This window comes from Pteropus medius, unplaced genomic scaffold (genome assembly GCF_902729225.1).
Source record: "Pteropus medius unplaced genomic scaffold, Ma_sr-lr_union100, whole genome shotgun sequence".
NCBI lineage: Eukaryota > Metazoa > Chordata > Mammalia > Chiroptera > Pteropodidae > Pteropus > Pteropus medius.
Window position 1 is genome coordinate 226,065 of NW_024344198.1, and position 22,126 is coordinate 248,190.

The 22,126-nt window shown below is 56.5% G+C and overlaps 3 protein-coding genes across 4 annotated transcripts; all 3 read left to right on the forward strand.

Annotated features, from left to right (window-relative positions):
- The first annotated feature begins 1,625 nt into the window (after nt 1-1,625).
- On the forward strand, nt 1,626-6,403 carry RPS5 (ribosomal protein S5). Its single transcript, XM_039868787.1, has 6 exons — nt 1,626-1,768; nt 2,536-2,644; nt 4,924-5,133; nt 5,289-5,417; nt 6,115-6,213; nt 6,283-6,403. Exons 2-6 carry the CDS (start codon nt 2,537-2,539, stop codon nt 6,349-6,351), a joined length of 615 nt encoding a protein of 204 aa, XP_039724721.1. The 5' UTR covers nt 1,626-1,768; nt 2,536; the 3' UTR covers nt 6,352-6,403.
- A 149-nt stretch (nt 6,404-6,552) lies between these two features.
- Nucleotides 6,553-8,622, forward strand: RNF225 (ring finger protein 225). Its single transcript, XM_039868784.1, has 2 exons — nt 6,553-7,196; nt 7,636-8,622. Exon 2 carries the CDS (start codon nt 7,647-7,649, stop codon nt 8,604-8,606), a length of 960 nt encoding a protein of 319 aa, XP_039724718.1. The 5' UTR covers nt 6,553-7,196; nt 7,636-7,646; the 3' UTR covers nt 8,607-8,622.
- A 5,765-nt stretch (nt 8,623-14,387) lies between these two features.
- Nucleotides 14,388-21,812, forward strand: ZNF584 (zinc finger protein 584). 2 transcript variants are annotated; one of them, XM_039868770.1, is made up of 4 exons: nt 14,388-14,599; nt 15,276-15,456; nt 18,787-18,909; nt 19,384-21,812. In XM_039868770.1, the coding sequence occupies exons 1-4, from the start codon at nt 14,582-14,584 to the stop codon at nt 20,451-20,453; spliced, it is 1,392 nt and encodes a 463-aa protein (XP_039724704.1). In that variant the 5' UTR covers nt 14,388-14,581; the 3' UTR covers nt 20,454-21,812. The 2 variants fall into 2 exon arrangements, with proteins under 2 accessions (XP_039724704.1, XP_039724705.1); XM_039868771.1 differs by having other exon boundaries at nt 15,306-15,456.
- The last annotated feature ends 314 nt before the right edge of the window (nt 21,813-22,126 follow it).

The following is a 22,126-nucleotide window of genomic DNA, read 5'->3' on the forward strand; positions in this document are numbered from 1 at the left end:
TGCCTCTGAGTCCCCCAAATCCAGGTCCAGATTTCTCTTCCATTTAAGGTTTCGGATTCCTTTTCCTCAATCTACATCCCCGTTTCTTCCCTAATTTGTGTCTTGCACTCCCAAATCACAGGCACCACGAACCCATATCTGTGAGACTGTTCTGAATTCATGTCCCTCCAATGCACGGCAGACTCTTGTGACGTTTATATAGATGTACGTTATCAAATGACCACCAGTAGCCAGGTCACAGGCTCCAAACCGGCCATGTCTGATTCTGTTCTAATTTCTATGCTGAAGGAGTGGGCCCTGTCAGCTTTCAAAGAGTAAGAGGCAGAGTTGTGGGGGTCCCCTCTGTATCCTGCTCAGTGTGAGAGTGAAAGGTGCCACTTCCTTCACCCAGCCTTCCTGCTTTCCCCCCAGTCATCACCACTCCAGGTGCAGCCCCCAGGACCAGGCAGGGCCCCCAAGAATTAGAGAGGGTCCCTCTGGGACCATAGCCCCTCTCCATAACCACAGACCCCAGTGGGAGGCCCAAGGCTACTGCTCCTCACATATCAGGGTTGAGGGCAGTGTTAAGGGCCACCAGCTACAGGGGTTGGGGCCCTGCCTTCTGGGTGCAGCTCCTGTACCCTCTGCTGAGGTAGCCTCCAGGCAGTGGGAAAACTCGTGTTCGGCCAGATGCGGCTCCTTGCCATGATGCGGCTCCTTGCCACCCTGCCGGGCGCGGGATGTGCAGACACAGTGTTGCTGTCTCTGGGAAGCCCACCAGGGTGGAACCCACGCGTCCCAGCTCAGCTCCGTGGTCTAGGTTTAGGAGGTGCAAACAGGTGGGGTGGTGGTGGCATTGAGGTGGAGTGGGTGGGTGGGGAATTGTGTGTGTGTGTGTATTATTCAATGTGTGTGTGTCTGACACCTTGCACTCTCCACAGTCACTGGGTGGGGCTGCAGAATGGGCAGGGCACCTAGAACCAGTGCCGACCCCTTGCGCCGTCCAGTAACCTCAGCACCAGCACAGGCCCCAGTGGACCAAAGAGAGCGGAGGCTGTTCCCCCAGGGCGCCTGCTGGGCACACGGGCCCCTCTCCTAGGGCCCCTCCGCGATCTCCGGCGGCACGCGATGACAGGTCGAGGAAAGACGATGGGGGAACCCGGAGATGGGGGTAAAGGGAGAGATCAAGTCCAAAAACGTCCCTTCTCCGGGGTTCAGGGTCGCAGCAGCCCCAAGCGTGAGAGTGTAGCAGAGCGGGACGCACGAGTGAGGGCAGTCGTGACAACGGGATACCATTCCGCCACCCGGGGAAGCGGCCGCGCCTGGGCCAAGAAATGACAGGGGTGCCGAACCGGTTACCCGCCCCTCCAAACCTGGTGGATGGCAGGTGGGACTCGAAGTCAGAAAGCGGCGAGCCCGAGCCGGAGTTCTACTCTTATTAGACATGGCGGCGCTGACCTCACGGAGAACTGTGCGCTTGTGCTGTTCCCCGCACGCCCGGCAAGTACTGGAAAACACACGTCTGCCAGGCACGCTGGTGGGGACACGTCTGCGAGGGCGCATGCGCCCTGGCAATGTCGTTCATGGAGTGCGGAGGACACTTTTACAGTCTTGCTCCGGATTGGTCCATAAAGACACTGATCCTTTTGCGCGCGCGTGGCCTCCGCTGACCCGGAAGTGTTCGCTCCCGTTAAAGGCGAAGGCCCGCGGCCCGCGGCCTCTTCCTGTCTGTGCCAGGGCCGCGTGTGGTCCACGCCGAGCGACAGAGGCGCCCCGACTACGCTCTCAGGTGAGGCCGCCGCGGGGCCGGGGGTCTGAGGGACGATGCAGAATGCTTTAGGGAGTCATAGGGGCGGGCCCCGAGGCCCGGACCTTTTTTGGGGGGGCCTCAACTCTCTCCGGAAAACGTGCGAGCGAAACGGGCGGAGTCGTGGGGAAAGCCCTTGCCTGGTTACTGCTCCGCCGCCGCTTCCGTGCTGTGCCCGCAGCGGGGCTCCGGACTGTGGGTTTGGCCACTAACCGCACATTGAGATAGGAAGGTTCCGAGATGCACGATGCACCATCTGTTCTGGGCACGGTTTTCTCCTTAGTAGCAGCCCTTAGTGCCTCCTTAGTATTGGCCACGAACCGCATCTTTGACTTGATTCTGCGCAGAATTCGTGCGGTGATCTTTGATGGCAGATAACAATTTCGTTTCACTGATGGGGAAGCGTAGTCCAAAGCAGTTTGTTGACTCTTCGAGCGTCGCAGAGCTCGTTAATGACATGGCTGGGATTTGAACCCCCGCAGATGCCATATCAAGGCATTTGGCATCACCTGCCCACTTGTGGTCCAAGCAGCAGCCGTTGACCCGCGTGCCTGCCAGCTCTTGGCCCCAGGGATGCTGGGCGAGAGACGCAGCTTGCTGAACGCTGAGTGGTTTCTCAAGAGTTCAAAGAGATGGACCCAGAATTTCACAGCCTTCCTCGGGTTTTCGTAACTTCGAAATCGCAGAATGCGGACAGGTCTCGGAATCAGTGGTGGGTGTGCCTGGGCTCTGACGTTTTCTGTCCCTAGGATGACGGAGTGGGAGACAGCCGCACCTGCAGTAGCAGAGACCCCCGACATCAAGCTCTTTGGGAAGTGGAGCACGGATGATGTGCAGATCAATGACATTTCTTTGCAGGTGAGGAGGGGTGGTGGTTCCTCCAGCCAGAGGTTGGGGGCACATGTGGATTCTTGTGGGAGGGGTCACTTGAAACTTGAAGCTGTCCAACTTAGTCAAGAATTGAAGACATGACAGGTAAAAGGGGACTCCCTAGACCACCAACCAACCCCACCACGTCCGCGTCCTTGTGTCCTGTCCAGAGATTGCTATGGTTTTTTTCACGGGGTAGCTCCTTCCTCAGAAGGAGCAGCACATGCCTTGGGCTGTTTCTTTGTTTTTTGTTTTGTAGTCGACTACACAACACCGCGGTCATCACTTTAGACTATATGAGTTCAAACATCATTTTTTTGCGTGTGAAATCATTGTCCTGGCACCATCTAGTTTTTTGTTGCTTTGAGCTTTGTGCTAACAAATCTGACCGTAGAATGTTTGTAACTTAAATCTCTTCCATACGCCGTACACGTGTGTCCTGGCGCCATTTGTTGAACAGAGTCTTTGCCACACTGAATGGCCTTGGTGCCCTTGTGGCACATCAGTTGAACGCAGACGTGTGTGTTTACGTCTGGACTCGGTCACGTTCCGTTGGTCTGAATGTCTTTCCTTGAACCAGGACCATGCCGTCTCGATTACTGTAGCTTTGGATGCGTTTTTGAGATTAGGAAATGAGCGTCCTCCCACTTTACTCCCATGTTTTATACTTGGCCTCATTAGGACTTTTGTAGGCCCTTCATATAACAAAAAGTTTTTTTCGTGACTGTATTAATACGGAGATGAACAAAATTCAGGTTGGGTTATAGTCATTATTTCTCTTTCTTGTTTAAAAGGAATTAAAACATTTTTATTGCATCTATAAAAGTATATTATGGGATCTGGGCATTAAGCCTTATGGAGAACTCAGCCTTATTTTTTGTCGGAAGCCAGCCGACCAAGTCAGACCAGGTCCCTGAATGGGGGAGCGGGGACTGAGAAAAAAGAGAAGACAGACAGGGTGCAGGAGGGAGAACAGATCTCACAACTGTCTCTCCGAGTTTATTTCTTATGCTTCTTTTTATACATAATCTGTTCCTTTTGGTCTCCCAAGATAACATAATTAAAGTAACATCCTGAAGATCAAGGTACAATCGACACTTCCTTTGACACTCCCTTTGACACTCCATTTATCTATACTTAATCTTCTTCTTCCTGGAATTCCACAGAACCAGCCTTTTCCTTTTTATGCAAGCAGACCTCCCGAGATAATCCATGCACTCTTTTGAATTTGGGGAGCTTTATCTCCCTACAATTTTTCACGCTGAATGTCATGTAGACATTCATGGGTTTGTTGGTGGATCTGCAAACTTAAAGGGTCAGTAAATGTTTTAGTCTGGATCACGTATATTCTGTCACATATATTCACTTCCTGACTTCCTTTTTTTTTTTTTTTTTTTTTGTACACCCTTTAAAATTCTAAAAAACTATTTTCCACTTTTCCTAGTACCCTCTTAGGGACTGGAAAGGCAGCCGTCGGTGTGGGAACAGTTCGCCCTGTCCAGAAAGTTTGTGCAGGGCTCTGCTGTGGGGCAGGCAGGACGGCGGTGTGTGCGTTTCTCCCCCGCATGAACCCATGCCTGGGTTACTTGGCCTTTTTGTGCAAGTGCTTCGCTGCATTGTAGACACAATACTGTCATATCAGTATCAGAATCCTGTGTCCTTCCCTGTCATTGCCGTTATTGTAGAAAAACGTGGATGCCTGTATCCTTGTATATAAGGGGCACGCCGACCTTGGGTGTGTCTCATAGTGGAATTACTGACAGTCCTGTAAACATACACAGTTCGTCTGATCTCCCGTCCCCCCCGCAACATCTTGGTGCATTCCTGACATTTTCTCAGGAAATGTATATACGTATAGGAAGGATTGTGGGTTGATTTCTTTTTTCCCCCTCTAAGGGACATTTGGCAATGACAGTACATTTTGGGTGTCAAAACCGAGGGGTGTTGCCTGCATACTGCATACTGCTAAATATCCTGTAGTGCATGGTACAGTTCCCCTCCCCCCAAAAAAGGAATTCCCTCATTTCAAATGTCCGCTGGGCAGCTTTTGAGGAGCACCTAAAGCACGATGGGTCATGCGCTGTTCTCCGTGGTTCACCCCACTCCCTCCCACGAAGGAAGCGCTCTTCAGCAACTTCGGAAAGTCACTTGTTCAGGTTCTTATGTTTTTGTGGCCGGTGGGGCTCACAGCCAAGCCCCTCCAGGTGGGTGGCAGCTACTCAAGGATGCTCCTGCCTGAGGTCCCCATGCCCCTCCCGTTGCCCCAGGATTACATCGCAGTGAAGGAGAAGTATGCCAAGTACCTGCCCCACAGCGCGGGCCGCTACGCAGCCAAGCGCTTCCGCAAGGCGCAGTGCCCCATCGTGGAGCGCCTCACCAACTCCATGATGATGCACGGCCGCAACAACGGCAAGAAGCTGATGACCGTGCGCATTGTCAAGCACGCTTTCGAGATCATTCATCTGCTCACTGGCGAGGTAGGGCCCCAGGGCCTGTGGGGCACAGTGCCCTTATGACCCCTATAGCCAACAGCCGCCCCCGGCATGCTCACCAACCAGCTCCTCCAGGTTTTAGAGAGGAGACAGGGAGGGATTCGGCCAGAAGACAGACTCACGGCCTCCCTGTCTCCTAGAACCCCCTGCAGGTCCTAGTGAATGCCATCATCAACAGTGGCCCTCGGGAGGACTCGACCCGCATTGGGCGAGCCGGAACAGTGAGGCGACAGGCCGTGGATGTGTCCCCTCTGCGCCGTGTGAATCAGGTGGGCCTGGGGCTTTTGGCACATGGGGCTGGGCAGGAACAGCAATCAGGCCTCAGAGTCCTGCCCGGGGCAGAGTTGGCAAGTGGGAAGGCTTATCCCTGTCTGCATGTTTTACCTGGAGTGTCATTTCCTCCAGGAAGCCTTCCTGATTCCCATCCTGTGAGGGGCAGATCCTAGCATTGGGCTTTCTAGGCCACATTTGGCTGAGGTGTATGTTTTTACGCACTCTGTGTTTTTTTGACCGTTTGAGAATCAGTCACAGACGTTCTAACCATTTACCTTTCATGCTTCCTGGGTGTCTCTAAGAACGTCCCCACCATCCACCCCCAAGGAACTGAACAGCCATCAGCCAGTGTTCCCTCTCCCATTTATGCAGCTGTCCCTAGCACACCCTTCATAACTGCTCATTTTCAATCAAGAGTCCAGGCCAAGAGCTCACATCGTGTTGCATTCCCAGTCGTGGGTCTCGAGTCTCCCATCATCGGGGACCCAACCTCAGCCTTTGTGTCCATGCTTATTTTTGTGACCCTCACAGTCCAACCCCAGATCTGGCCGCATGGCACCTGGGCAGCACTGTGGACTCCTGCTATGTCTTGTCTCAGTGGGCCAGTTGGTGGCAATGTAGTAGGCAGCTTTTGTTGGGGGCCCTGCCTGGTCTGGGGACATGCCCAGGTTTGCTGACCCCTGTACTCCCCAGGCCATTTGGCTGCTGTGCACTGGTGCCCGGGAGGCCGCCTTCCGGAACATCAAAACCATCGCCGAGTGCCTGGCAGATGAGCTCATCAATGCGGCTAAGGTGGGTGAGGACATGGGGTTCAGGGTAGGCTCCTCCAGCATCCAGAGCTGACCATGTGTCTCCTTGCAGGGTTCTTCCAACTCCTACGCCATCAAGAAGAAAGACGAGCTGGAGCGTGTGGCCAAGTCCAACCGTTGATCACCTGGCTGCAGCCCCAATAAACCTGTTTGCCCTCTGAGGCAGCACCACCTGCCTGTGCTGTTTGTCCTTGGGGGGCTTTGGGGGGTGGGGCAGGGTGGCCCCAGTGTCCTGAGGAGCTGCTCACATTCCTGGCACGTCTTTCGGCCTGTGGGGATCTCGCTTCCCCAGGGAAACACCACTGACTCAGAACCGTGGCCACCCAGAGTGTTGCAGGTGTTGGGAGAGAGGGGTGGGGTTGTCCTGGCAGCGCTATCACTGGGGCCTGGGGAGGGGCTTACTGGGTGCTCATGAGGTCTGGGTGGCGGTCTACCTCGCTGAGAAGCCTGCGGTTTGGGCCATGACAACCCCTCTGCACCCAGGGAGTGGGCAGAGGCCAACGGTGGCCGGTCCACAGTGGGGTCTGCCTGCCTTCCACCCCAGGACTCCAAAAATCGCACCCTTGTTCTGGCCAGTTTTCCACTGCAGCTCCAGGCAGCCTCCCTAACAACTTTGGTTCTGGGTGCAGCCTGCAGAGCCCTGCCCCCCAGGTTCTTGCTATACTGTGACTCCAAGGTGGGCAGTTGAGCTGAGTGGGTGAGGGCGAGCCCTCACCTGAGGAGCCTGGGTTGTCAGTTCTGTGACCTGTGCCATTACCTCACCACCCCCGACATCCGGCTGGGTGCTCACAGTCCTGGTGGGCGGGGCAAGCAGTCTGACGGGTCTGGCGGGAACCTGGGACTTGGGGGGGCGTGGTTCCATGCAGGTACCGTCCCACAGGGCGGGGCACAAGTCCAGAAGCCAGTAGGCAAAGGATTGGGGTCAGAACTGGCAGGGACCAGCCAGCCAGGAGGAGGCACCAACAGGTAGGAAGAGCCTGATGGCCGGCTGGTGTGTCACTGGTGGGGAGCCCCTGACCCCTGCTGTGGGCTTTCAGCCTCGCTCTGCTGTTGGCCACCCGCGGCCAGGTGTCCTCTGCCCCTCCCTGGAGTCCCTATTTTTGCTCACTCGCAAGCCTGTCGGGTCCTCAGGCTCCGTCTCTGAGGCCTCCAAGTCTCACTTATCTGTGGTTCCCTGGATTCATCTCTGGTCCATCCCACAGTCCCTGCCTTCCTTCCTATCCCACCGCCCCCCCACCCAAGTCCTAATCCTGCCACCTTAGACAGCTTCTACAACCGCGAGTCTCCGCGTCGCCCCATCCCGTCTCTCCTGGGCCCCGATCCCCTCCAGAGCCCAGTCCCTGACGCCGGGCTCCCCTGCATCCTTCCGCCAATGCCTCCCGGGCCTGACCGCCTCTCCCCGCAGGTCCAGTCGGGATGCCCTGCCCTCGGCCGCCCTGGCTCCGCCGCGCCCGGGCCCCTCAAAGCACGGGCCCCAGCTCCCCCGGAAGGGGGACGGACGAGGACGAAGACGAGGACGAGGGGGACGGCAGCCGGGGCTCTGGCCCCATCCTGCCCCCTGCGTCCCCCGTGGAGTGCCTCATCTGCGTGTCGCCCTTCGACGGCGTGTTCAAGCTGCCCAAGCGCCTGGACTGCGGCCACGTCTTCTGCCTCGAGTGCCTGGCTCGCCTGTCTCTGGCCACGGCGGGCGGCGGCGACGCGGTCGCCTGCCCGGTGTGCCGCGCACCCACGCGCCTGGCGCCACGCGGGGGGCTGCCCGCGCTCCCCACGCAGCCCGGCCTACTGCCCCGCGACGCGTGCTCGCCGGCGGCCCGCCACGGCTCCGTGCGCTTCGACCGGCGCCGCGGACTGCTCTACCTGCGCCCGCCGCCGGCGCCCGCGCCCCGCAAGGCCCGCACCGCGCGCCCGCCGCCCCCGCCGCCGCCGCTGCGCCTCGGCCGCCCGCTGTCGCGCCGCCTGACGCTGGACAGCCCCACCTGGGCCTTCAACGCGGCCGTGGCGCTGGCGGTGCTGGTGGCCGCGGGCCTCGTCGTCTCCGGCGTCTACATCTTCTTCCTCATCCCGCACGCCGCCTCCTCCGGCCCCGCGCGGCCACAGCTCGTGGCACTCGCCCCGGCACCTGGCTTCTCCTGGTTCCCGCCGCGGCCCACGCCGGGCGCTCCCTGGACCCCCGCCTGGACGCCGCACCCCACGGGCCGCAACCTGGACGCCGCTCTGCCAGAAGCTGCGGAGGACACGCTTGAGGGGAGTCCCGAGGACCCAGTGGAGGCCGAGCGTACGCTGGACGGGCCCTCGGACCCCATGTGGGGGACAGAGGGTGGCCCCGTCTGGGCCCCGCGGGCACGGGGCAGGAGGAGGGTGTGGGGGTCACAGTAAAGGCATCTGTGCTGCAGTCCCTGTCTCCAGGCCTGGGGACCTCGGCGTCGTGGTGTGGACCCCTGCCAGGAGCACTGGCCACCATCCCCTGAGCCTCAGCAGGGCGCGTGGCAGGCACCCATTTCTCCGTAAGGGAGGCCTGACAGGACCATCACCATGGGACAGGGGACCCTCTCAGGGAGCAACTTTGCTTTCGCTCCCTCGGGGACCTTCTGGGAGTGCCCCATCCTCAATCCCCGCTGGCATCCAGTTGAGGGTCCCCTGACCCCACGGCTGTAAAGGTTCTGCTGGGAGGTGCTCCAAAACCTGGTCTCCGGGAGGGTCCAGTAGGAGTCCAGCTGGGGGAGCCCCCTGGCCAACCTCCAGCTGGGAGCCTGCTAGGGGCCCCCCCCACCCGCTCCTCAGCGTCCTACTGAGCACACCCCCAGTCGTCATCAGAGCCCTGGGGGAGCATTGTCAGCAGCACCAGGGGTAGAAGGCTCTGAAAGTCCCTGCAGGTGACTGGGGCCCCCACCCTTGGAGGCAGAGCTGCTGCCGCTGCCATTGGCCACACTCCTGACTGGGCCGCTGTGGTTTGTCTCCCACTCTGCTGCCTGCAGGCTGGGCCCCGGCGGGGGATCCAGCAGTCGCTTTGCCGGTCCTGGGTTGACACCCTGCCAGTCTGGCTGGCGCTTGGGTTCGGAAGGGCATGGGGTGGCCTGGCCAGGGCTGGGGTGTGACAGATAGGGCCTGAGCCTCAAAGACCAGCTCCCATCTGGCTGCTGAGCACCAACTTGCTGTGGGAGCCTGGACTTTCCCTATGGGTCCTCCCACTATGCTGTGGGGCAACTGTGGCCACCAAGACTCCAAGGGGCCAGGGTTGGCCTCTGAGTCAGAGAGTGTCATGTGACTTGGGGGTTGCTCCTGGATGCTCCTGGACTACCCTAGGGGTCCTGCACCCTCTCTAGTTGCTAGAGCCCCCGTCACTCATTAATCTCCAGGCCAGTTCCTACACTTCCTCTGCCAGAGCCACCAGCCTTTGTGGCATCCCTGTTGTACCCTGAGGTGATGCTTCAGCCCTCCCTGTGTTCGGCAGCCTTCATGGAGGGCAGCTCTTAGGTTCCTGTCCTCCTCTTCCCAGAAGCCTTCCTGGGTTAGTCACAGCAGAGTAGATGGCAGCTACCCTCTGCACAAACTGAACATGAGTCATCTCCTCTCACCCTGCAGGCCCTGGAGCCGCCACCCTGCCTTGCTTCACCCAGGGTTGGGGTGCTGCGTTGCCGGTGGGCATCCAGCATTTTCCGAAGTGAATTCTGTGGAGGGTCCTTTTTGGTTTATTTACTTGTGTGTTCTCAGTGCCTGGCACACAGTGCATGTAAAATAGTTTTCTGGACAATGATAGCATTGCAGGTGACCATAAGGCAGCCTGGAAATGCCTGTGGGCCCCCCGGGCTCACCCGGCTGCAAGCCATCCTGACCTGGCCAGTCAGCGGATCGCCTTCTGTGAGCTGCTGCTTCCAGGTGGGAATCCAGAGCGAGAGCAGCAGGGTGTCTGAGGGAGTGTCCTCCCAGACCAGTTCTTGTCCCACACCCGTGTGCCAATGTCACCCACAGCCCAGCCCCACAGGGAGGGGACCCGATCAGGCAGGAGCGGGCTTGGAGATCTGTCTTGTTTTTCTATGGCTGCTGGGACAAATTTCCATCGGCTCAGTTCTGCAGCCAAGAGTCTTCGGACCAGTCTCTCGGGGCGGGTGTCCAGGTGTCCGCTCACCTAGTTCTTTCTGGAGCCTCTAGAGAATCTGTCTCCTTGCTTCACCAGCTTGTAAGCTGCATTCTGAACACCTTCCTCCATCTTTAATGCAGCATCTTCAAATCTCTCTGGCCCTCTCACCTCCCTCTTTCACGTATAAGGACACTGTGATGACATCGAGTCGGCCCTAACAATCCAGGATAATCAGCTAAAGAGCCTTAACTTAATCACGCACTTTACATAGGCTCGCCATATCTCCCTCCTTATCCCTTCCCTCCCGCACTCCTGCTGGAGGGGGAGAGGGAAAGGCAGGGATGGACCCAGCCAGGGAGTTCAGAAAAGGGCCCTTGGCTGTCAGTGCACAGAAGAGAGAGAGACAATGCTTTCTGCCTTAGGGTGTTCTAGGAGGACTGCACGGAGGAAGAGACCTTAGAGCTGTATCTTCAAGGACACCCAGGGGAAATGATAGCTGGCTTGAGGCAGGGGGACCTGGGGCTGGACGGTGGCTGAGAGCAGCAGTTCGTGTTCGTGTTCTGGCCCCTCCTCCTCAGTACTAACCAGCTTCCTCCTGGGGGCTACAAGGAAGCTTGGCTTCTCTACCCTCCCAGCTCAGAGCCTGAGACCTCAGTCTCTTTTCCAGTAAAATGAGGCCGATGACAGAGCCCAGGGGCCGCTGAGCGTCCCCATGTGCTGATTACTACCTCAATGCCTGCCCGCCCACTGCCCAGGAACAAAGGAGCTGTCCGAAACCACCCTGGGGCCAGGGTCATGGCAGACTCCTCTCCACCTCTGCTGTCAGCCTCTGTGGCCACCTGCAGCTGTGCCCTCCCAGCCCTCCCTCTGCCTACTCTGCCCAGGCTGGACACCCCCTCCCTACACCCCTGCCTTAGGCTCACTCCTACTCCCCGGTCCTGTGAACACCCAGAGTGGGGGCAGTCTCAGTGCCTAGCATGGTGCCAGAGGCCTGTACCCCCGACTGTGGTTCTCTTTTCTGTAGAATCGGCGGCAATAAACACTCTACTTGCAGGGAGAATTCGTTAATACACAAATATTTATTGAGCACTTGCTGTGCACCAAGCGCACTGGGGGCGCCTTGGGCACAAGGACGGACCAATCATGGCAGATGGTGTCCAGAGGGCTGAGCAGAGGAGTCACTATCTTGGCCACAATGCCGCCTCCACCACACTCGTGGGGTACCCAACTCCCTCAACCTTTCTCGAGTCCTCCCCCAACTCTGCTCCCTTTATCCCCAGAGGGGCAGCCGGTGCTCCATTCTAGAGGAATCGGGCCAGCCTCTCCCCATCAAGGTCAGAGGCCCACACCACACCCGTCCCCAGCCAGCAGGGCATCTTCTTGTGTTTAGGCCGAGGGAACAGAGAGCTACGGGTGGCCCTCTCTGGACCCCAGGAGCGGCAGTGTCCAGAATGACAAATGGGGAAACTGAGGCTGACGGTCTGGATAGGGTGTGGATTCGAATGGGGAACACAGAGCTTTCTGAAAAATACCTTCTCCCCTCAACTCTCAACTCCACGCCTTGGCCCGACCTGGCAACTCGGTTATCCCGGCTTCCCGGCCCCGCAGCCGCAACTTCTCCTGACACCCTAAGCGGACCAGGAGGGCTAAACGAAGTTGTCAGGGACCGCGGACCAATCAGACGCCGCATACCAAACAGGGGGCGTGGCTCATTGCTATAGCAACTTGACTCGCCTTCGGCCGCCCCTCCATAGCTGCGCACGCGTAATACCCCTCCGCAGAGCCTGGTGGGAGGAGCAAGGAAGGTGCGCCAAACTGACGGACATTCTGTACTTCATACTTTCAAATTCACACACTTCAAACTTGCATCCAATATAACCACCATGAAAAATCGCAATACAAAAATATCTAATAGGTTAAAAAAATACAACACAGGGGCAGAGGGGTTAGAGCTTAGGGGGTCAGGTCGACCTGAGCTTGTACTTGGGTTCCCAAGCGAATGGGTACAATGCCTCATTTCTCAGTATCCATTTCCTTATCCGTAAAATGGGGAAATTACAATCTCAGCCCATTGCCCAAGGTGGTGGGAACAGCAACAGTCGACCACTGGCGCTGGAAATTCAGCATCACTGCTCAGGCCCTCTGTGGACACTCCCACCTCTGGTCATACCTCACAGTCCTGCGGGACTGGCTGGCAGGAGGCGTCTCCCAAACGCCAACAGCCTCCCATGCTGCATTATGACCCGGATAGTTTCAGGTGTCCTCCTGTAACCCAAACTTCACCCTCCTGCTTTCCTTCAGGCAGCCAGCCCCAGGTAGGAGTCCTGCAGTTTAGGGTCACCCCATCCCCTCTCCAGTGACTCTCCCTAAAGAAGCACTAAACCTAAAATCTGAAAAGTGAAACTACTGAGGACTAAGAAGGCAACTGTACGAATAGCACAAATGAAAAACATAATGAGCTGGGAACGCAAGCCCAGGAAAGATGAGTGGTTAAGAGTGGCCGCCACAGTCAGAGTGCCTGGGATCCCACTGTAGTGCTGCCTCCTACAGCTGTGACCAGAAGCACTGAGTTTCTGTGTACCTCAGGCCTGGACCACCCACGCCTCTACCCACACCATGGGAGAGAAAGGCGGTCCCACGGAGGAATGGGCTTGCTAGCAATGGCTAAGGATATGTATCAGCCAAGGACGTGTTAAGGGGTGGCCAGTACCAGAGGCACAGGCACGGGTACGAGAACAGGGTAAGCCTAAGAGCACTCCTGCCCCCGCTTGGAATCTCCATGGCTGAGCTTCCTGCGGACCTCACATGCCATCGCTGGTTTCAAGTCTACCTGGCCCATCAGTCAGTGCTCCTGACCGCACTCCAATAGGGTGACGTCATGGGCTGCGAAAGTTACAATCATGACGGTCCATGGCTACGCACAACAGGCATGTACTTGGGGAGTCTCACCTCTGCCTGCCTTCTTGGAGACAACAGGGTTGCAAGGCCTACCTAAGGATCTCTGGCCAACTCAGGACCCGTTAAGAGGTGAGCACTGCACAGCGGGAGACAGAACAGTGGGCCAGACAGCGGAGCATGGCCAGCGGACTGGCGTCGGTGGCTGTCAAGAGGGTGAACAACCATTAGGAAGGGGGTCAGGGAGGCACCAAGACCTAAGAGGGCCTGGGCCAGACACCAGGTGTGAGAACAGCCAACCCCCGGGGCGGTCGCCTGGACCAGCCTCCTCATCAATGCCAGCTAGGTAAGCTCAGGGAATGTGGAAGCCACCAGAGCCCTGGCATCAGATGAGGTTTGTGAGAATCCAGCCCAGGGAAGGCCCACCCACCCGGTGCACCGAGGAGGGCGGTGAACTTCGCGAACTGAATGTCTAGGGCAGGTCTCCAAGGCCAAGCCCACTGGCCCCACGAAAAATGACCACGTCAGTGCATCTTACAGAAAATGTCTGAGCTGGACATGACCTGCTGCGAAGATTTAGACTTCTGACCCCTGATCTCGGCCACTCATGGCCCGTGGGTAGAATTTGTGGCGGCGGCTCACAAGGAAGCCAGGGCGAGGAGGCGGCCTGGCTTGGGCCTCCAGCAACTTCCAAGGGAAACAAGAGCAAAGTGTTCCAAAACGGCCTCCTCTCTGCGGTTGGGGGCACCGGGAATGTGGGAGTCGGGACACTTGCCGTGGTCACGACGCGTACGGGCCGTGGTGGGACCTCCTTGACCCCTGTGCCTTCCCCGCCAGCGTGTCCGCGGGCCCTGAGAGCCTCCTTCTGGACACCGCTCACCGCGCAGCGAGCTGGCCTCGATGCCGAATGTGGTTCTGAAGTAGGAGTCGGAATCTGGCGCCGGCGGTCCCTCGCCGGCCGGCGGGCCGGGTCGGAAAACCCCGCTCTCCCGGGCCGTCATTACTTACGTCGCTGGTCGCTCTGCGAGGTCACTTATGGGAAATGTAGTTCGCTTGCGTCCGGCAGAGGCTGGGAACGCCCTCCCCCGTAGCCTTGGCAACGGGCAAGAGGGGCGATGGGAAATGAAGTGTGAGGCGGCCGGCGAATCACAGACGGCTCCGGCCGCGCGAGAGCGGGACTTCGGCGGGACTTCCGGCGGGACTTCCGGCGTTGCCCGCCCCGGGCTCAGTCCGCCGCGGCGGTGGGCGCGCGCGCCTGGTGGGCGTGCCGGGCCCGGGCGCCCGCCCTCAAGCCCCACCGGCCGAGGAGGAGCGCGCGGAGACTCGGCACGCGTCCTCGTCGGCGTCGGTCGCGGCCACGCTCGGCCCGCAGGTGCCGATGGCCGAAGAGACGCAGGTGAATGGAAAGGGGCCAGGTTCTGAGTGAGCCCAGGAGTGAAAAAGGCTGTGGCAGGGGAGGGGACAGCCGTGCAAAGATCTGTGGAGGACGGCCGAGAGTTGACGCTGGGAACGAGTCCGGTTGAAGGGTTCAGTGCAGAGCTGGGGGAGGCCATGGAGGTGCGGGTCTAACCTGGGGCAGGATGGAATCATGGGTGCTCTCCGTAGTGTCACCAGAGACACCATGTGCAGAACCGGCGTGTGGGGAGTTCAGTGAGTTGCCCGTGGGGCGAACTGGTGAAGTCGTGCCGGGGGTGTGGCGTTCTCACGTGCTGTGGTATAAAGGGTCAACGTGCCTGGTGGGCAGAAAGACAAACCGAAGGGCCCTGGGACCAGGTCCTTGTGCCTGAGAGGGAAGGCCCAGCAGGAGATCAGGTGGGGCCTGTGTGCCTGGCCAGGTACATGGAAGGTATCTGTCTGGTCACCAGCCCCGTCGTTGAGCTGGATGCAGCATCCAGTAGTAACAGGAGAAGACAGGCACTAGCGGTACTGGAGGCCCTAGTCATCCTCTGAGGTGGGGTCTTAGGTAGGGGCGGAGGTATGAAGGCATGTGTGAGATGGGGGCGAGGTGGGGCCCAAAGGGAAAGATGTCAGTGGGTCAAGGGCCTGGATGTGTTTCTCTACTGAAATTTTAGTTGGCTTTTCTGCTCACCTTTGACCCCAAGGCTCAGCTGAATCCATCATCACAGGACCCAGTGACCTTTGAGGATGTGGCTGTGTATTTCTCCCGGGAGGAGTGGAGTCTCCTAAATTCGACCCAGAGGTGCCTGTACCGTGATGTGATGCTGGAGAACTTCGCACTCATCATCTCGCTGGGTAGGTGTCACTCTCCAACAGACTGACCGCCTCTGCCTTGTCGCCGTGGGAAGTTCTGTACATCCTAAAGCCCCACCACAGAGGCTGCTTTCTTCCTGGGTTCCCTGTGTTTGGTGCTGTGAGTACCAGACTGGGCTGTGTGCTCTTCTCCGCCTCTCTGAACAGCCCTGTTACCATCCTCAACGCCCTGCAGCTATCTGGGGTAAGGTTTGAGGTTCAGATGTTTACAGTTTTCCCAACAAATCCCACCAGTTCTGCCCCTTCCTGGCCCTGTGACTCTGATGAGGACATGGTCCCTCTGTGCTCTGGGTTTGCCTTCTTCCTCGGAAAGAAACTGTATAGGGCCCTCCCTGGGCCAGGCTTGAGCTGTGAATTCAAATCAGTAGATCAGTTTGGGGAGTACTGCCATCTTAATATCATTCAGTCTATGAATATGAGACGTCTTCCCACATGTTTAGCAGTTCTATAATTTTTGCAACAGTTTGTGGTAGTTTTCAGTGTACAAGGCTAAAATTTATACTTAAAGATTTTATTCTTCAATGCTATTTTTAGTGGAATTGTTAATTTCATTTTGGATTGTTTATTGCTAGTGTATAGAAATATTGAGTTTTGCATACTGATCTCGTGTCCTGCAACCTTGCCATACTCATTTTCTAGTTCTAATAGTTTTTTTTTTTTTAGTGGATTCCTTGGTATTATCCATATATTAGTATCATATCATCTACAACTATTTTTACTTCCTCTTTTGCCTAATCGACCTGGCTAGAACCTCCAGTACTTTATTGAATTGAGTTGGTAAGAGTAAACATCCTTATCTTGTTCCCAATCTTATGAGAAAAGCATTCAGTCTCACTAGCAAGTATGATGTTAGCTATCGGTTTTTTGCAGATGCCCTTTTCAGGAGAGGAAATTCCCATCTCTTCCTAGTTTGTTGAATGCGTTTTTCATGAAAGGTCATTAGATCGTGTCTCATGCTTTCCCATGTATGTGGAAATGATTGTGTGATTTCTGTCCTCTGTTCTGTTAACATGGTGTACCACAGTAATTGATTTTCATACCTTCGACCTTGCACAACTAGGATGAATCCCACTCTCGTGGTTTCGATCCTTGCTACATATTTCTGCATTCGGTTAGCTAGTGTTTTGTTGAGTTTTGCATCTGTATTCATGAGAGTTATCAATGACGACGTTTTATGTTCTCATAATGTCTTTGTTTGGATCGAGTATGAGGCTAATTTTGGCTTCAGTGGATGAGTTGGGAAATGTTTCCTTTTCTTCTGTTTTCTAGAATGAAGTAAGAATGGTGTTCTTATTTCAGTGTTAATATTCACCAGTGAAGCCGTCTGGGCCTAGACATTATTTTCCCCGGTGGGGGCAATTTTTTTTTTTTTTTCTTAAAGCCTATTTCGATTTTCTGTTTCTTCTTGAGTCAGTGTTGATAGTTTGTCCATTTTACCCATTATATAACATGTGGCCGTACGGTTGTTTGTAATTTTTCCTCAAGTCCTTTCCGTTTTTGTAAGGTTGTTAGTGATGTCCCCTTTTTCATTCCTGCTTGTAATAAATCGAGTCTTCTATTTTTTTCTTGTCAGTCGAACAGTTTGTCAATTTTGTTGATCTTTTCAAAGAACCAGATTTTGGTTTCATTGATTCTGTTTTTTTGATCTCTATTTCATTTTTCTCTGTTCTTTGTTATCTCCTTCCTTCTGCTAGATTTGAATTTAGCTGCTTTTCTGTTTCCTGTTCCTTGAGGTATAAAGTTTGGTTATTGGTTTGCGATCTTTTTTAATATTGGTGTAGTGACAAAATAAGAAACATATTTATATTTTTACTTTGTTTCCAGTTCCTGGAACACAGCTCCTAACACCCTTGGAATCTCTGGAGTGATGAGAGTGTCTTTTCTGTGCTAATGGGATGACTGGTGGCTGGGACCCTCTAGATGGCTTCATGATGTGGGCTGGTCACCAGAAAGACCAAGCTCTGATGGGAGGGTTGGACTTTCAGCCACCCCTTACCATCCTCCCACCCTCTAACCACCTCCCACCAGAGAGGGAAGGGGCTGGGGATTGAGCCAGTCACCAACAACCAATGATTTAATCAATCACGCCTCTATAGAGAAACCTCCATAAAAACTTCTGAACGATATTTGGAGAGCTTCTGGATTGGTGAACACATCGAGGTGCTGGCAGAGTGGCCCCACTGGAGGGCGTGTACGCTCCTTACCCCCTACCTCCTCAACTCCCACCCGGCACACCCTGCCCTTTGCACGTCTTCCTTTGGGTTGTTCCTGAGTCACATCCTTTATAATAAACTGGTCATCTAAGTTAACTCTGTTCCTCAGTTCTATGAGCCTGAGTTCTAGCAAATTATTGAACCTGAGGAGGGATCAATAATTGTGGGAATCCCTGACTTGCAGCTCGTTGGTCAGAAGTACGAGAGGCCTGGGACTTTCTATTGGCGTCGGAAGTGGGGCAGTCTTGTGGGACTGAGCTCTGAACCTGTGCGGTCAGACACTAATAATGAGTAGTTAGTGTCGGGATGGAATTGAATCCTTGGACGCCCGGTTGATGTCAAAGAGTTGGAGAAATAGTGAGAAAACTCCCCGCATGTTTGGTGTCAGGGGTGTTTTGAGTAAAACGGCATGGAGGTGTTTGTAGCTATCATTTTGCCTCTGAACACTGCTTTTTACTTTTGTCTGATGTGTTTTCATGTTCATGTATCTCGAAGTGTTTCTAATTTTCTTTGTGGATGTTTAGGAGTGTCTTATTTAAAGTCCATACATTTGTGAGTTTCCCAACTTTCTTTTCTGTCGTTGCTTCCTATTTTAATTCCTTGGTAGTCAGAGAACATACTTCGTATGCCCTCAGTGGATTTCAGACGTCCTGGCAGACAGTCTGTTCTGGAGACCGCTCCGTGTGCATGTGAGAGTGTGAGCAGACTGTGTATCTATCCGCTTTCGTTAGGTGGCATGTTCTATGGCCATCTATTAGGTCTAGTTGAGTTTTAGTGTTATTCGAGTGCTACATCCTTGTTCATTTTCTGCCCGGTGGTTCTATCCATTATTGAAAGTTAGAAATTGACGTCTCCAACTATGATTGTTTTTTCTTATTTCGGCTGCGTCGATTTCGCTCCATGGAGATTCTTTATTAAACAATCGTGGTAAAACACAACATGAGCTCTATCATCTCAACAAGTATTTAAGTGAGCAGAGGAGGCCTGTTTCCTAATACTCAGTTTCCATCTTTTTGCCGTGACGACACAAGCTTCCTGTGCATGTGGTGGGCTGGGTCAGCCTCGGCTCGGGCTGGCCTCTTATATTTCTCCCTTCTAGGATTTGCACCTTCAAGGGCCCATGTGGTTGCCCAGCTGGAGGGTGAAGAAGAGCCCTGGGTGCCCAGTATAGTGGACATGACTCTGGTCAGCAGAGCAGAGGCCGGGAGGGGTCCCGGTCTTGGTGAGTGGGGCTGGGGGATGCCTTGGTTTCAGTGGTGGGCTCACCAGCCGTCTGGGTGTCTGTGCACTGGCATTTCAGTGCTGAGGCCAGTGGCCGCACCTCATTCCCACCTTCTCTCTCCCTTCTGGACATGCCATGTGGTTTTGCCATCTGTGCCGTGATGTAGCCTCTTCCTAGTGGTCACCGTTGTCAGCAGCTAAGTCCCTGCTTGAAGCCCGTTACAGAGGAGTGACCGAGAGGCCCCGCCTCTCCTGGCACCGCTCGGGTCTTTGTGTCCTCGTCCCCGCCGAGGTCCTCCCTAGTCTGTTCTGGCAGGGCCCTGATGTGCCGGGCCAGCCCTTTCTCGCCCAGACCTTCCCCAGACGCCTCCTAGCAGTTCCATGGCCTCCTTCTGGGGTGTCTGACAGACAGTAGTGGGGAAGGCGTCTCCTCCCTCTGGTCTGGCTCCAGGTAACTGTCTTGGCTCCACTTCAGGTTGTCTGCCTAGACGGACCACCGCGGAAGCCCCTCCGCAGCAGGTGAAGAGCTGCGGAGTGCCTCTGTCAGAGAAGCACCTGCTGTGTGGGGAGTCTGGGAAGGACATCCCTGCCATGCTAGGCCACCTGCAGCACTGGGCCAGCCATGGCAAGGGGAAGCCACGCGGGAGCCAGGAGCGCAAGGCGGCCTTCTGGCCTGGCTCCTGTCGCCAGCAGCCACCGGGCGCGGGTGCCGCGCGGGAGCCCCTCAGGTGCGGCAGCTGCGGGGCCGCCTTCCAGAGGGCTTTCGCGCTGCTCGACCACCTGGTGACTCGCTGTGCAGAGAGGACCCTCCGGTGCCCCGCGGGTGCACGTGCCCCCAAGGAGCACTCGGCCCTAGTCGGTCACCAGGGAGGCCCCAGGCCGGCGGCGCCGCACGTGTGCGCAGACTGTGGGCGCGCCTTCAGCTACCCGTCTAAGCTGAGGAAGCACCAGAAGGTGCACACGGGCGTCAAGCCTTTTGAATGCGGCGAATGCGGGAAGACCTTCAACCGCAAGGACGCGCTCGCCCTGCACCGGCGAGTGCACACGGGCGAGCGGCCGCACGCCTGCGGCGAGTGCGGCCGGGCCTTCAGCGTGCTGTCCACCCTCATCCGGCACCGGCGGGTGCACGTCGGGGAGCGGCCGTTTGCGTGCCGGGAGTGCGGGAAGGCCTTCAAGTACAGCCACAGCTCCGTCCTGCACCGGCGGGTGCACACCGGGGAGCGGCCGTACGCGTGCGAGCAGTGCGGGAGGGCCTACGTGACCCGCTCCGGCCTCTACCAGCACCGCAAGGCGCACACCGGGGAGCGGCCCTACGCCTGCAGCCGCTGCGGGAAGGCCTTCACCACCAGGTCCTACCGCAACCGGCACCAGCGCTTCCACACCGAGGACAGGCCCCACGCGTGCGCCGCGTGCGGCAAGGCCTTCAAGCACAGCTCCACCCTCCTGCAGCACGCGAAGGTCCACGCTGCCACCGCGGCCACGGGCCGGGGCCCGGGGAGGCCTTCACCCGCGCCAGCACCCGGTGCAGCACGAGGGCCTCTCTGAGGCTGCACAGGGCCGCACCCCAACACTCATGCTGGGGGGAGGCCGGTGTGTGGGTTGCTTGTGGGAGCTGTGCTGTGCTCTGACTTGCCCCGGCTGTGACAGAAGCCATCCCATGTCTTCCAGCTGGCAGGTCCCCGTGACGTGCACCCGTCATCCCAGGGCGCTCAGGGCCAGAAGGCCTCCCTGCTCCCCACTCTGTGGAGGACAGAATCGAGTGGTGGGCCCATGCCAGGCTCGTCCCCTCCCGACCGGTCAGCTGAGGACAGGACCTTGCTCTGGCCAGGACTAGCTGAGCAGTGTCCACTGGGGGCGTCCAGGGAGGCTTAACCATTTTCATGGATGCTGTTGACACTACACGTGGCGCCTGTCATGGTTTTGTCCAGCGCCGGAACTGTCCCAAACTGCTCTGCACTGCCCAGCTATAAAGGCCTTGTTTAGACTGCTCCAATACCAGGGTTTCTGATCCCTGTGTGGGGGGACAGAAAACAAAATTGAACTGAGCAGACGGAATAGCTTCTATGCGTGTGCCTGACTTTTGTCTGCCTTAGTGGGGACAGCAGGGTGGCAGGAAACAGCCCCAGTCAAGGACAGCCTAATTTGCATTGGGGCCTGAAACCGCTAGGGAGAGCGTGAAGGGCTCTGTGGGTGAATTGTGCAGCCTAGACGTGAGCTTTATTTCTGGTTCCAAGCTCACACGGAAGAACGAGGGAGTAGATGGAAAATCTCCACGTCTCTAGGGACACCGTGAGCTGGGCCCTCGTTCCCAGGGGATGTTCTTCAGCCTCCAGCATTGGTCAGTCAGCTCAAAAACCATGGTCTCTGAAATCTGTAACGTCGAGGTATGTTCCGGACTGACCGTGAGACCCACAGGGGCCTGTTGGAAAGTAGCTGGGGACAGAAATACTGAGTGAAGAGATAAGGAGTGGGGCGTCGTGCACCAGGAGTCTGAGCTGCTGCTACAGCGGCACCTGCAAACATGCCAGCAGCTGAGGTTTTGTGGGAGAGCGTTGCAGGACTTCTCGAGAATCCCCGACCTGTTCCTTGTGGCCAAAGTCCCTGTCAGCAGATCGTCTGCAGGTCCTCTGATCCTCTGCTTTCTGGGGCCCGGTCACTCATGGCCAAGAAAGATCCTTTAGTCCAGGGGTGTGGCTTCTGTGACCTGGCCAGTGTTCCTGATGTCCGCACACCGTGGCCTTCACTGTTTTTGCTGCCACTGTCCCTGGACTCAAGGGAGAGAAGTGGCCGAATCAACATATGGATCCAGATTTGGTTTCTAGGGCCTTCTGATTTAGAAAACGTTGGAAACAATTTTTGGAAACAATTTTTTCCAAAAGGTAAATAAAATGTCAGTTCAGCAAATCTTGCGTGTTGGCTGTAGCTGTCCCTGGTCCTGAAGCTGCCTCCTGTCAGGACATTAGCTGGATGACGTTAGGGGAGGCGGGGGCATATTTGGAGAGCGGGAGATCCCTGACTCAGGGGGGCTTTGGGCCACAGCGTTCAGCCAGTACCACGTGTGGGGCTGCAAACCACTGCTGCCTCCTCTGACTGGGGTGATTCTTCTGGCCCAGCCTCCTGATGGCAGGAACGTCGAGGACCACACGAGGCAGAACCGCAGGCAGGCTTGCAGTCCGCAGTTTTTGGTCAGTCTGCTCAGTTTTCCCCCAACACTGTAA

Excerpts from the sequence above, each read along its gene's own strand:
- RNF225 (XM_039868784.1), top strand. The coding sequence starts at position 7,647 with ATGCCCTGCCCTCGGCCGCCCTGGCTCCGCCGCGCCCGGGCCCCTCAA.
- RPS5 (XM_039868787.1), top strand. The coding sequence starts at position 2,537 with ATGACGGAGTGGGAGACAGCCGCACCTGCAGTAGCAGAGACCCCCGAC. Across the intron at positions 5,418-6,114 it reads CTCTGCGCCGTGTGAATCAG|GCCATTTGGCTGCTGTGCAC; the intron begins GTGGGCCTGGGG and ends TGTACTCCCCAG. Across the intron at positions 6,214-6,282 it reads AGCTCATCAATGCGGCTAAG|GGTTCTTCCAACTCCTACGC; the intron begins GTGGGTGAGGAC and ends GTCTCCTTGCAG.
- ZNF584 (XM_039868770.1), top strand. Across the intron at positions 15,457-18,786 it reads CGCACTCATCATCTCGCTGG|GATTTGCACCTTCAAGGGCC; the intron begins GTAGGTGTCACT and ends TCTCCCTTCTAG. Across the intron at positions 18,910-19,383 it reads CGGGAGGGGTCCCGGTCTTG|GTTGTCTGCCTAGACGGACC; the intron begins GTGAGTGGGGCT and ends GCTCCACTTCAG.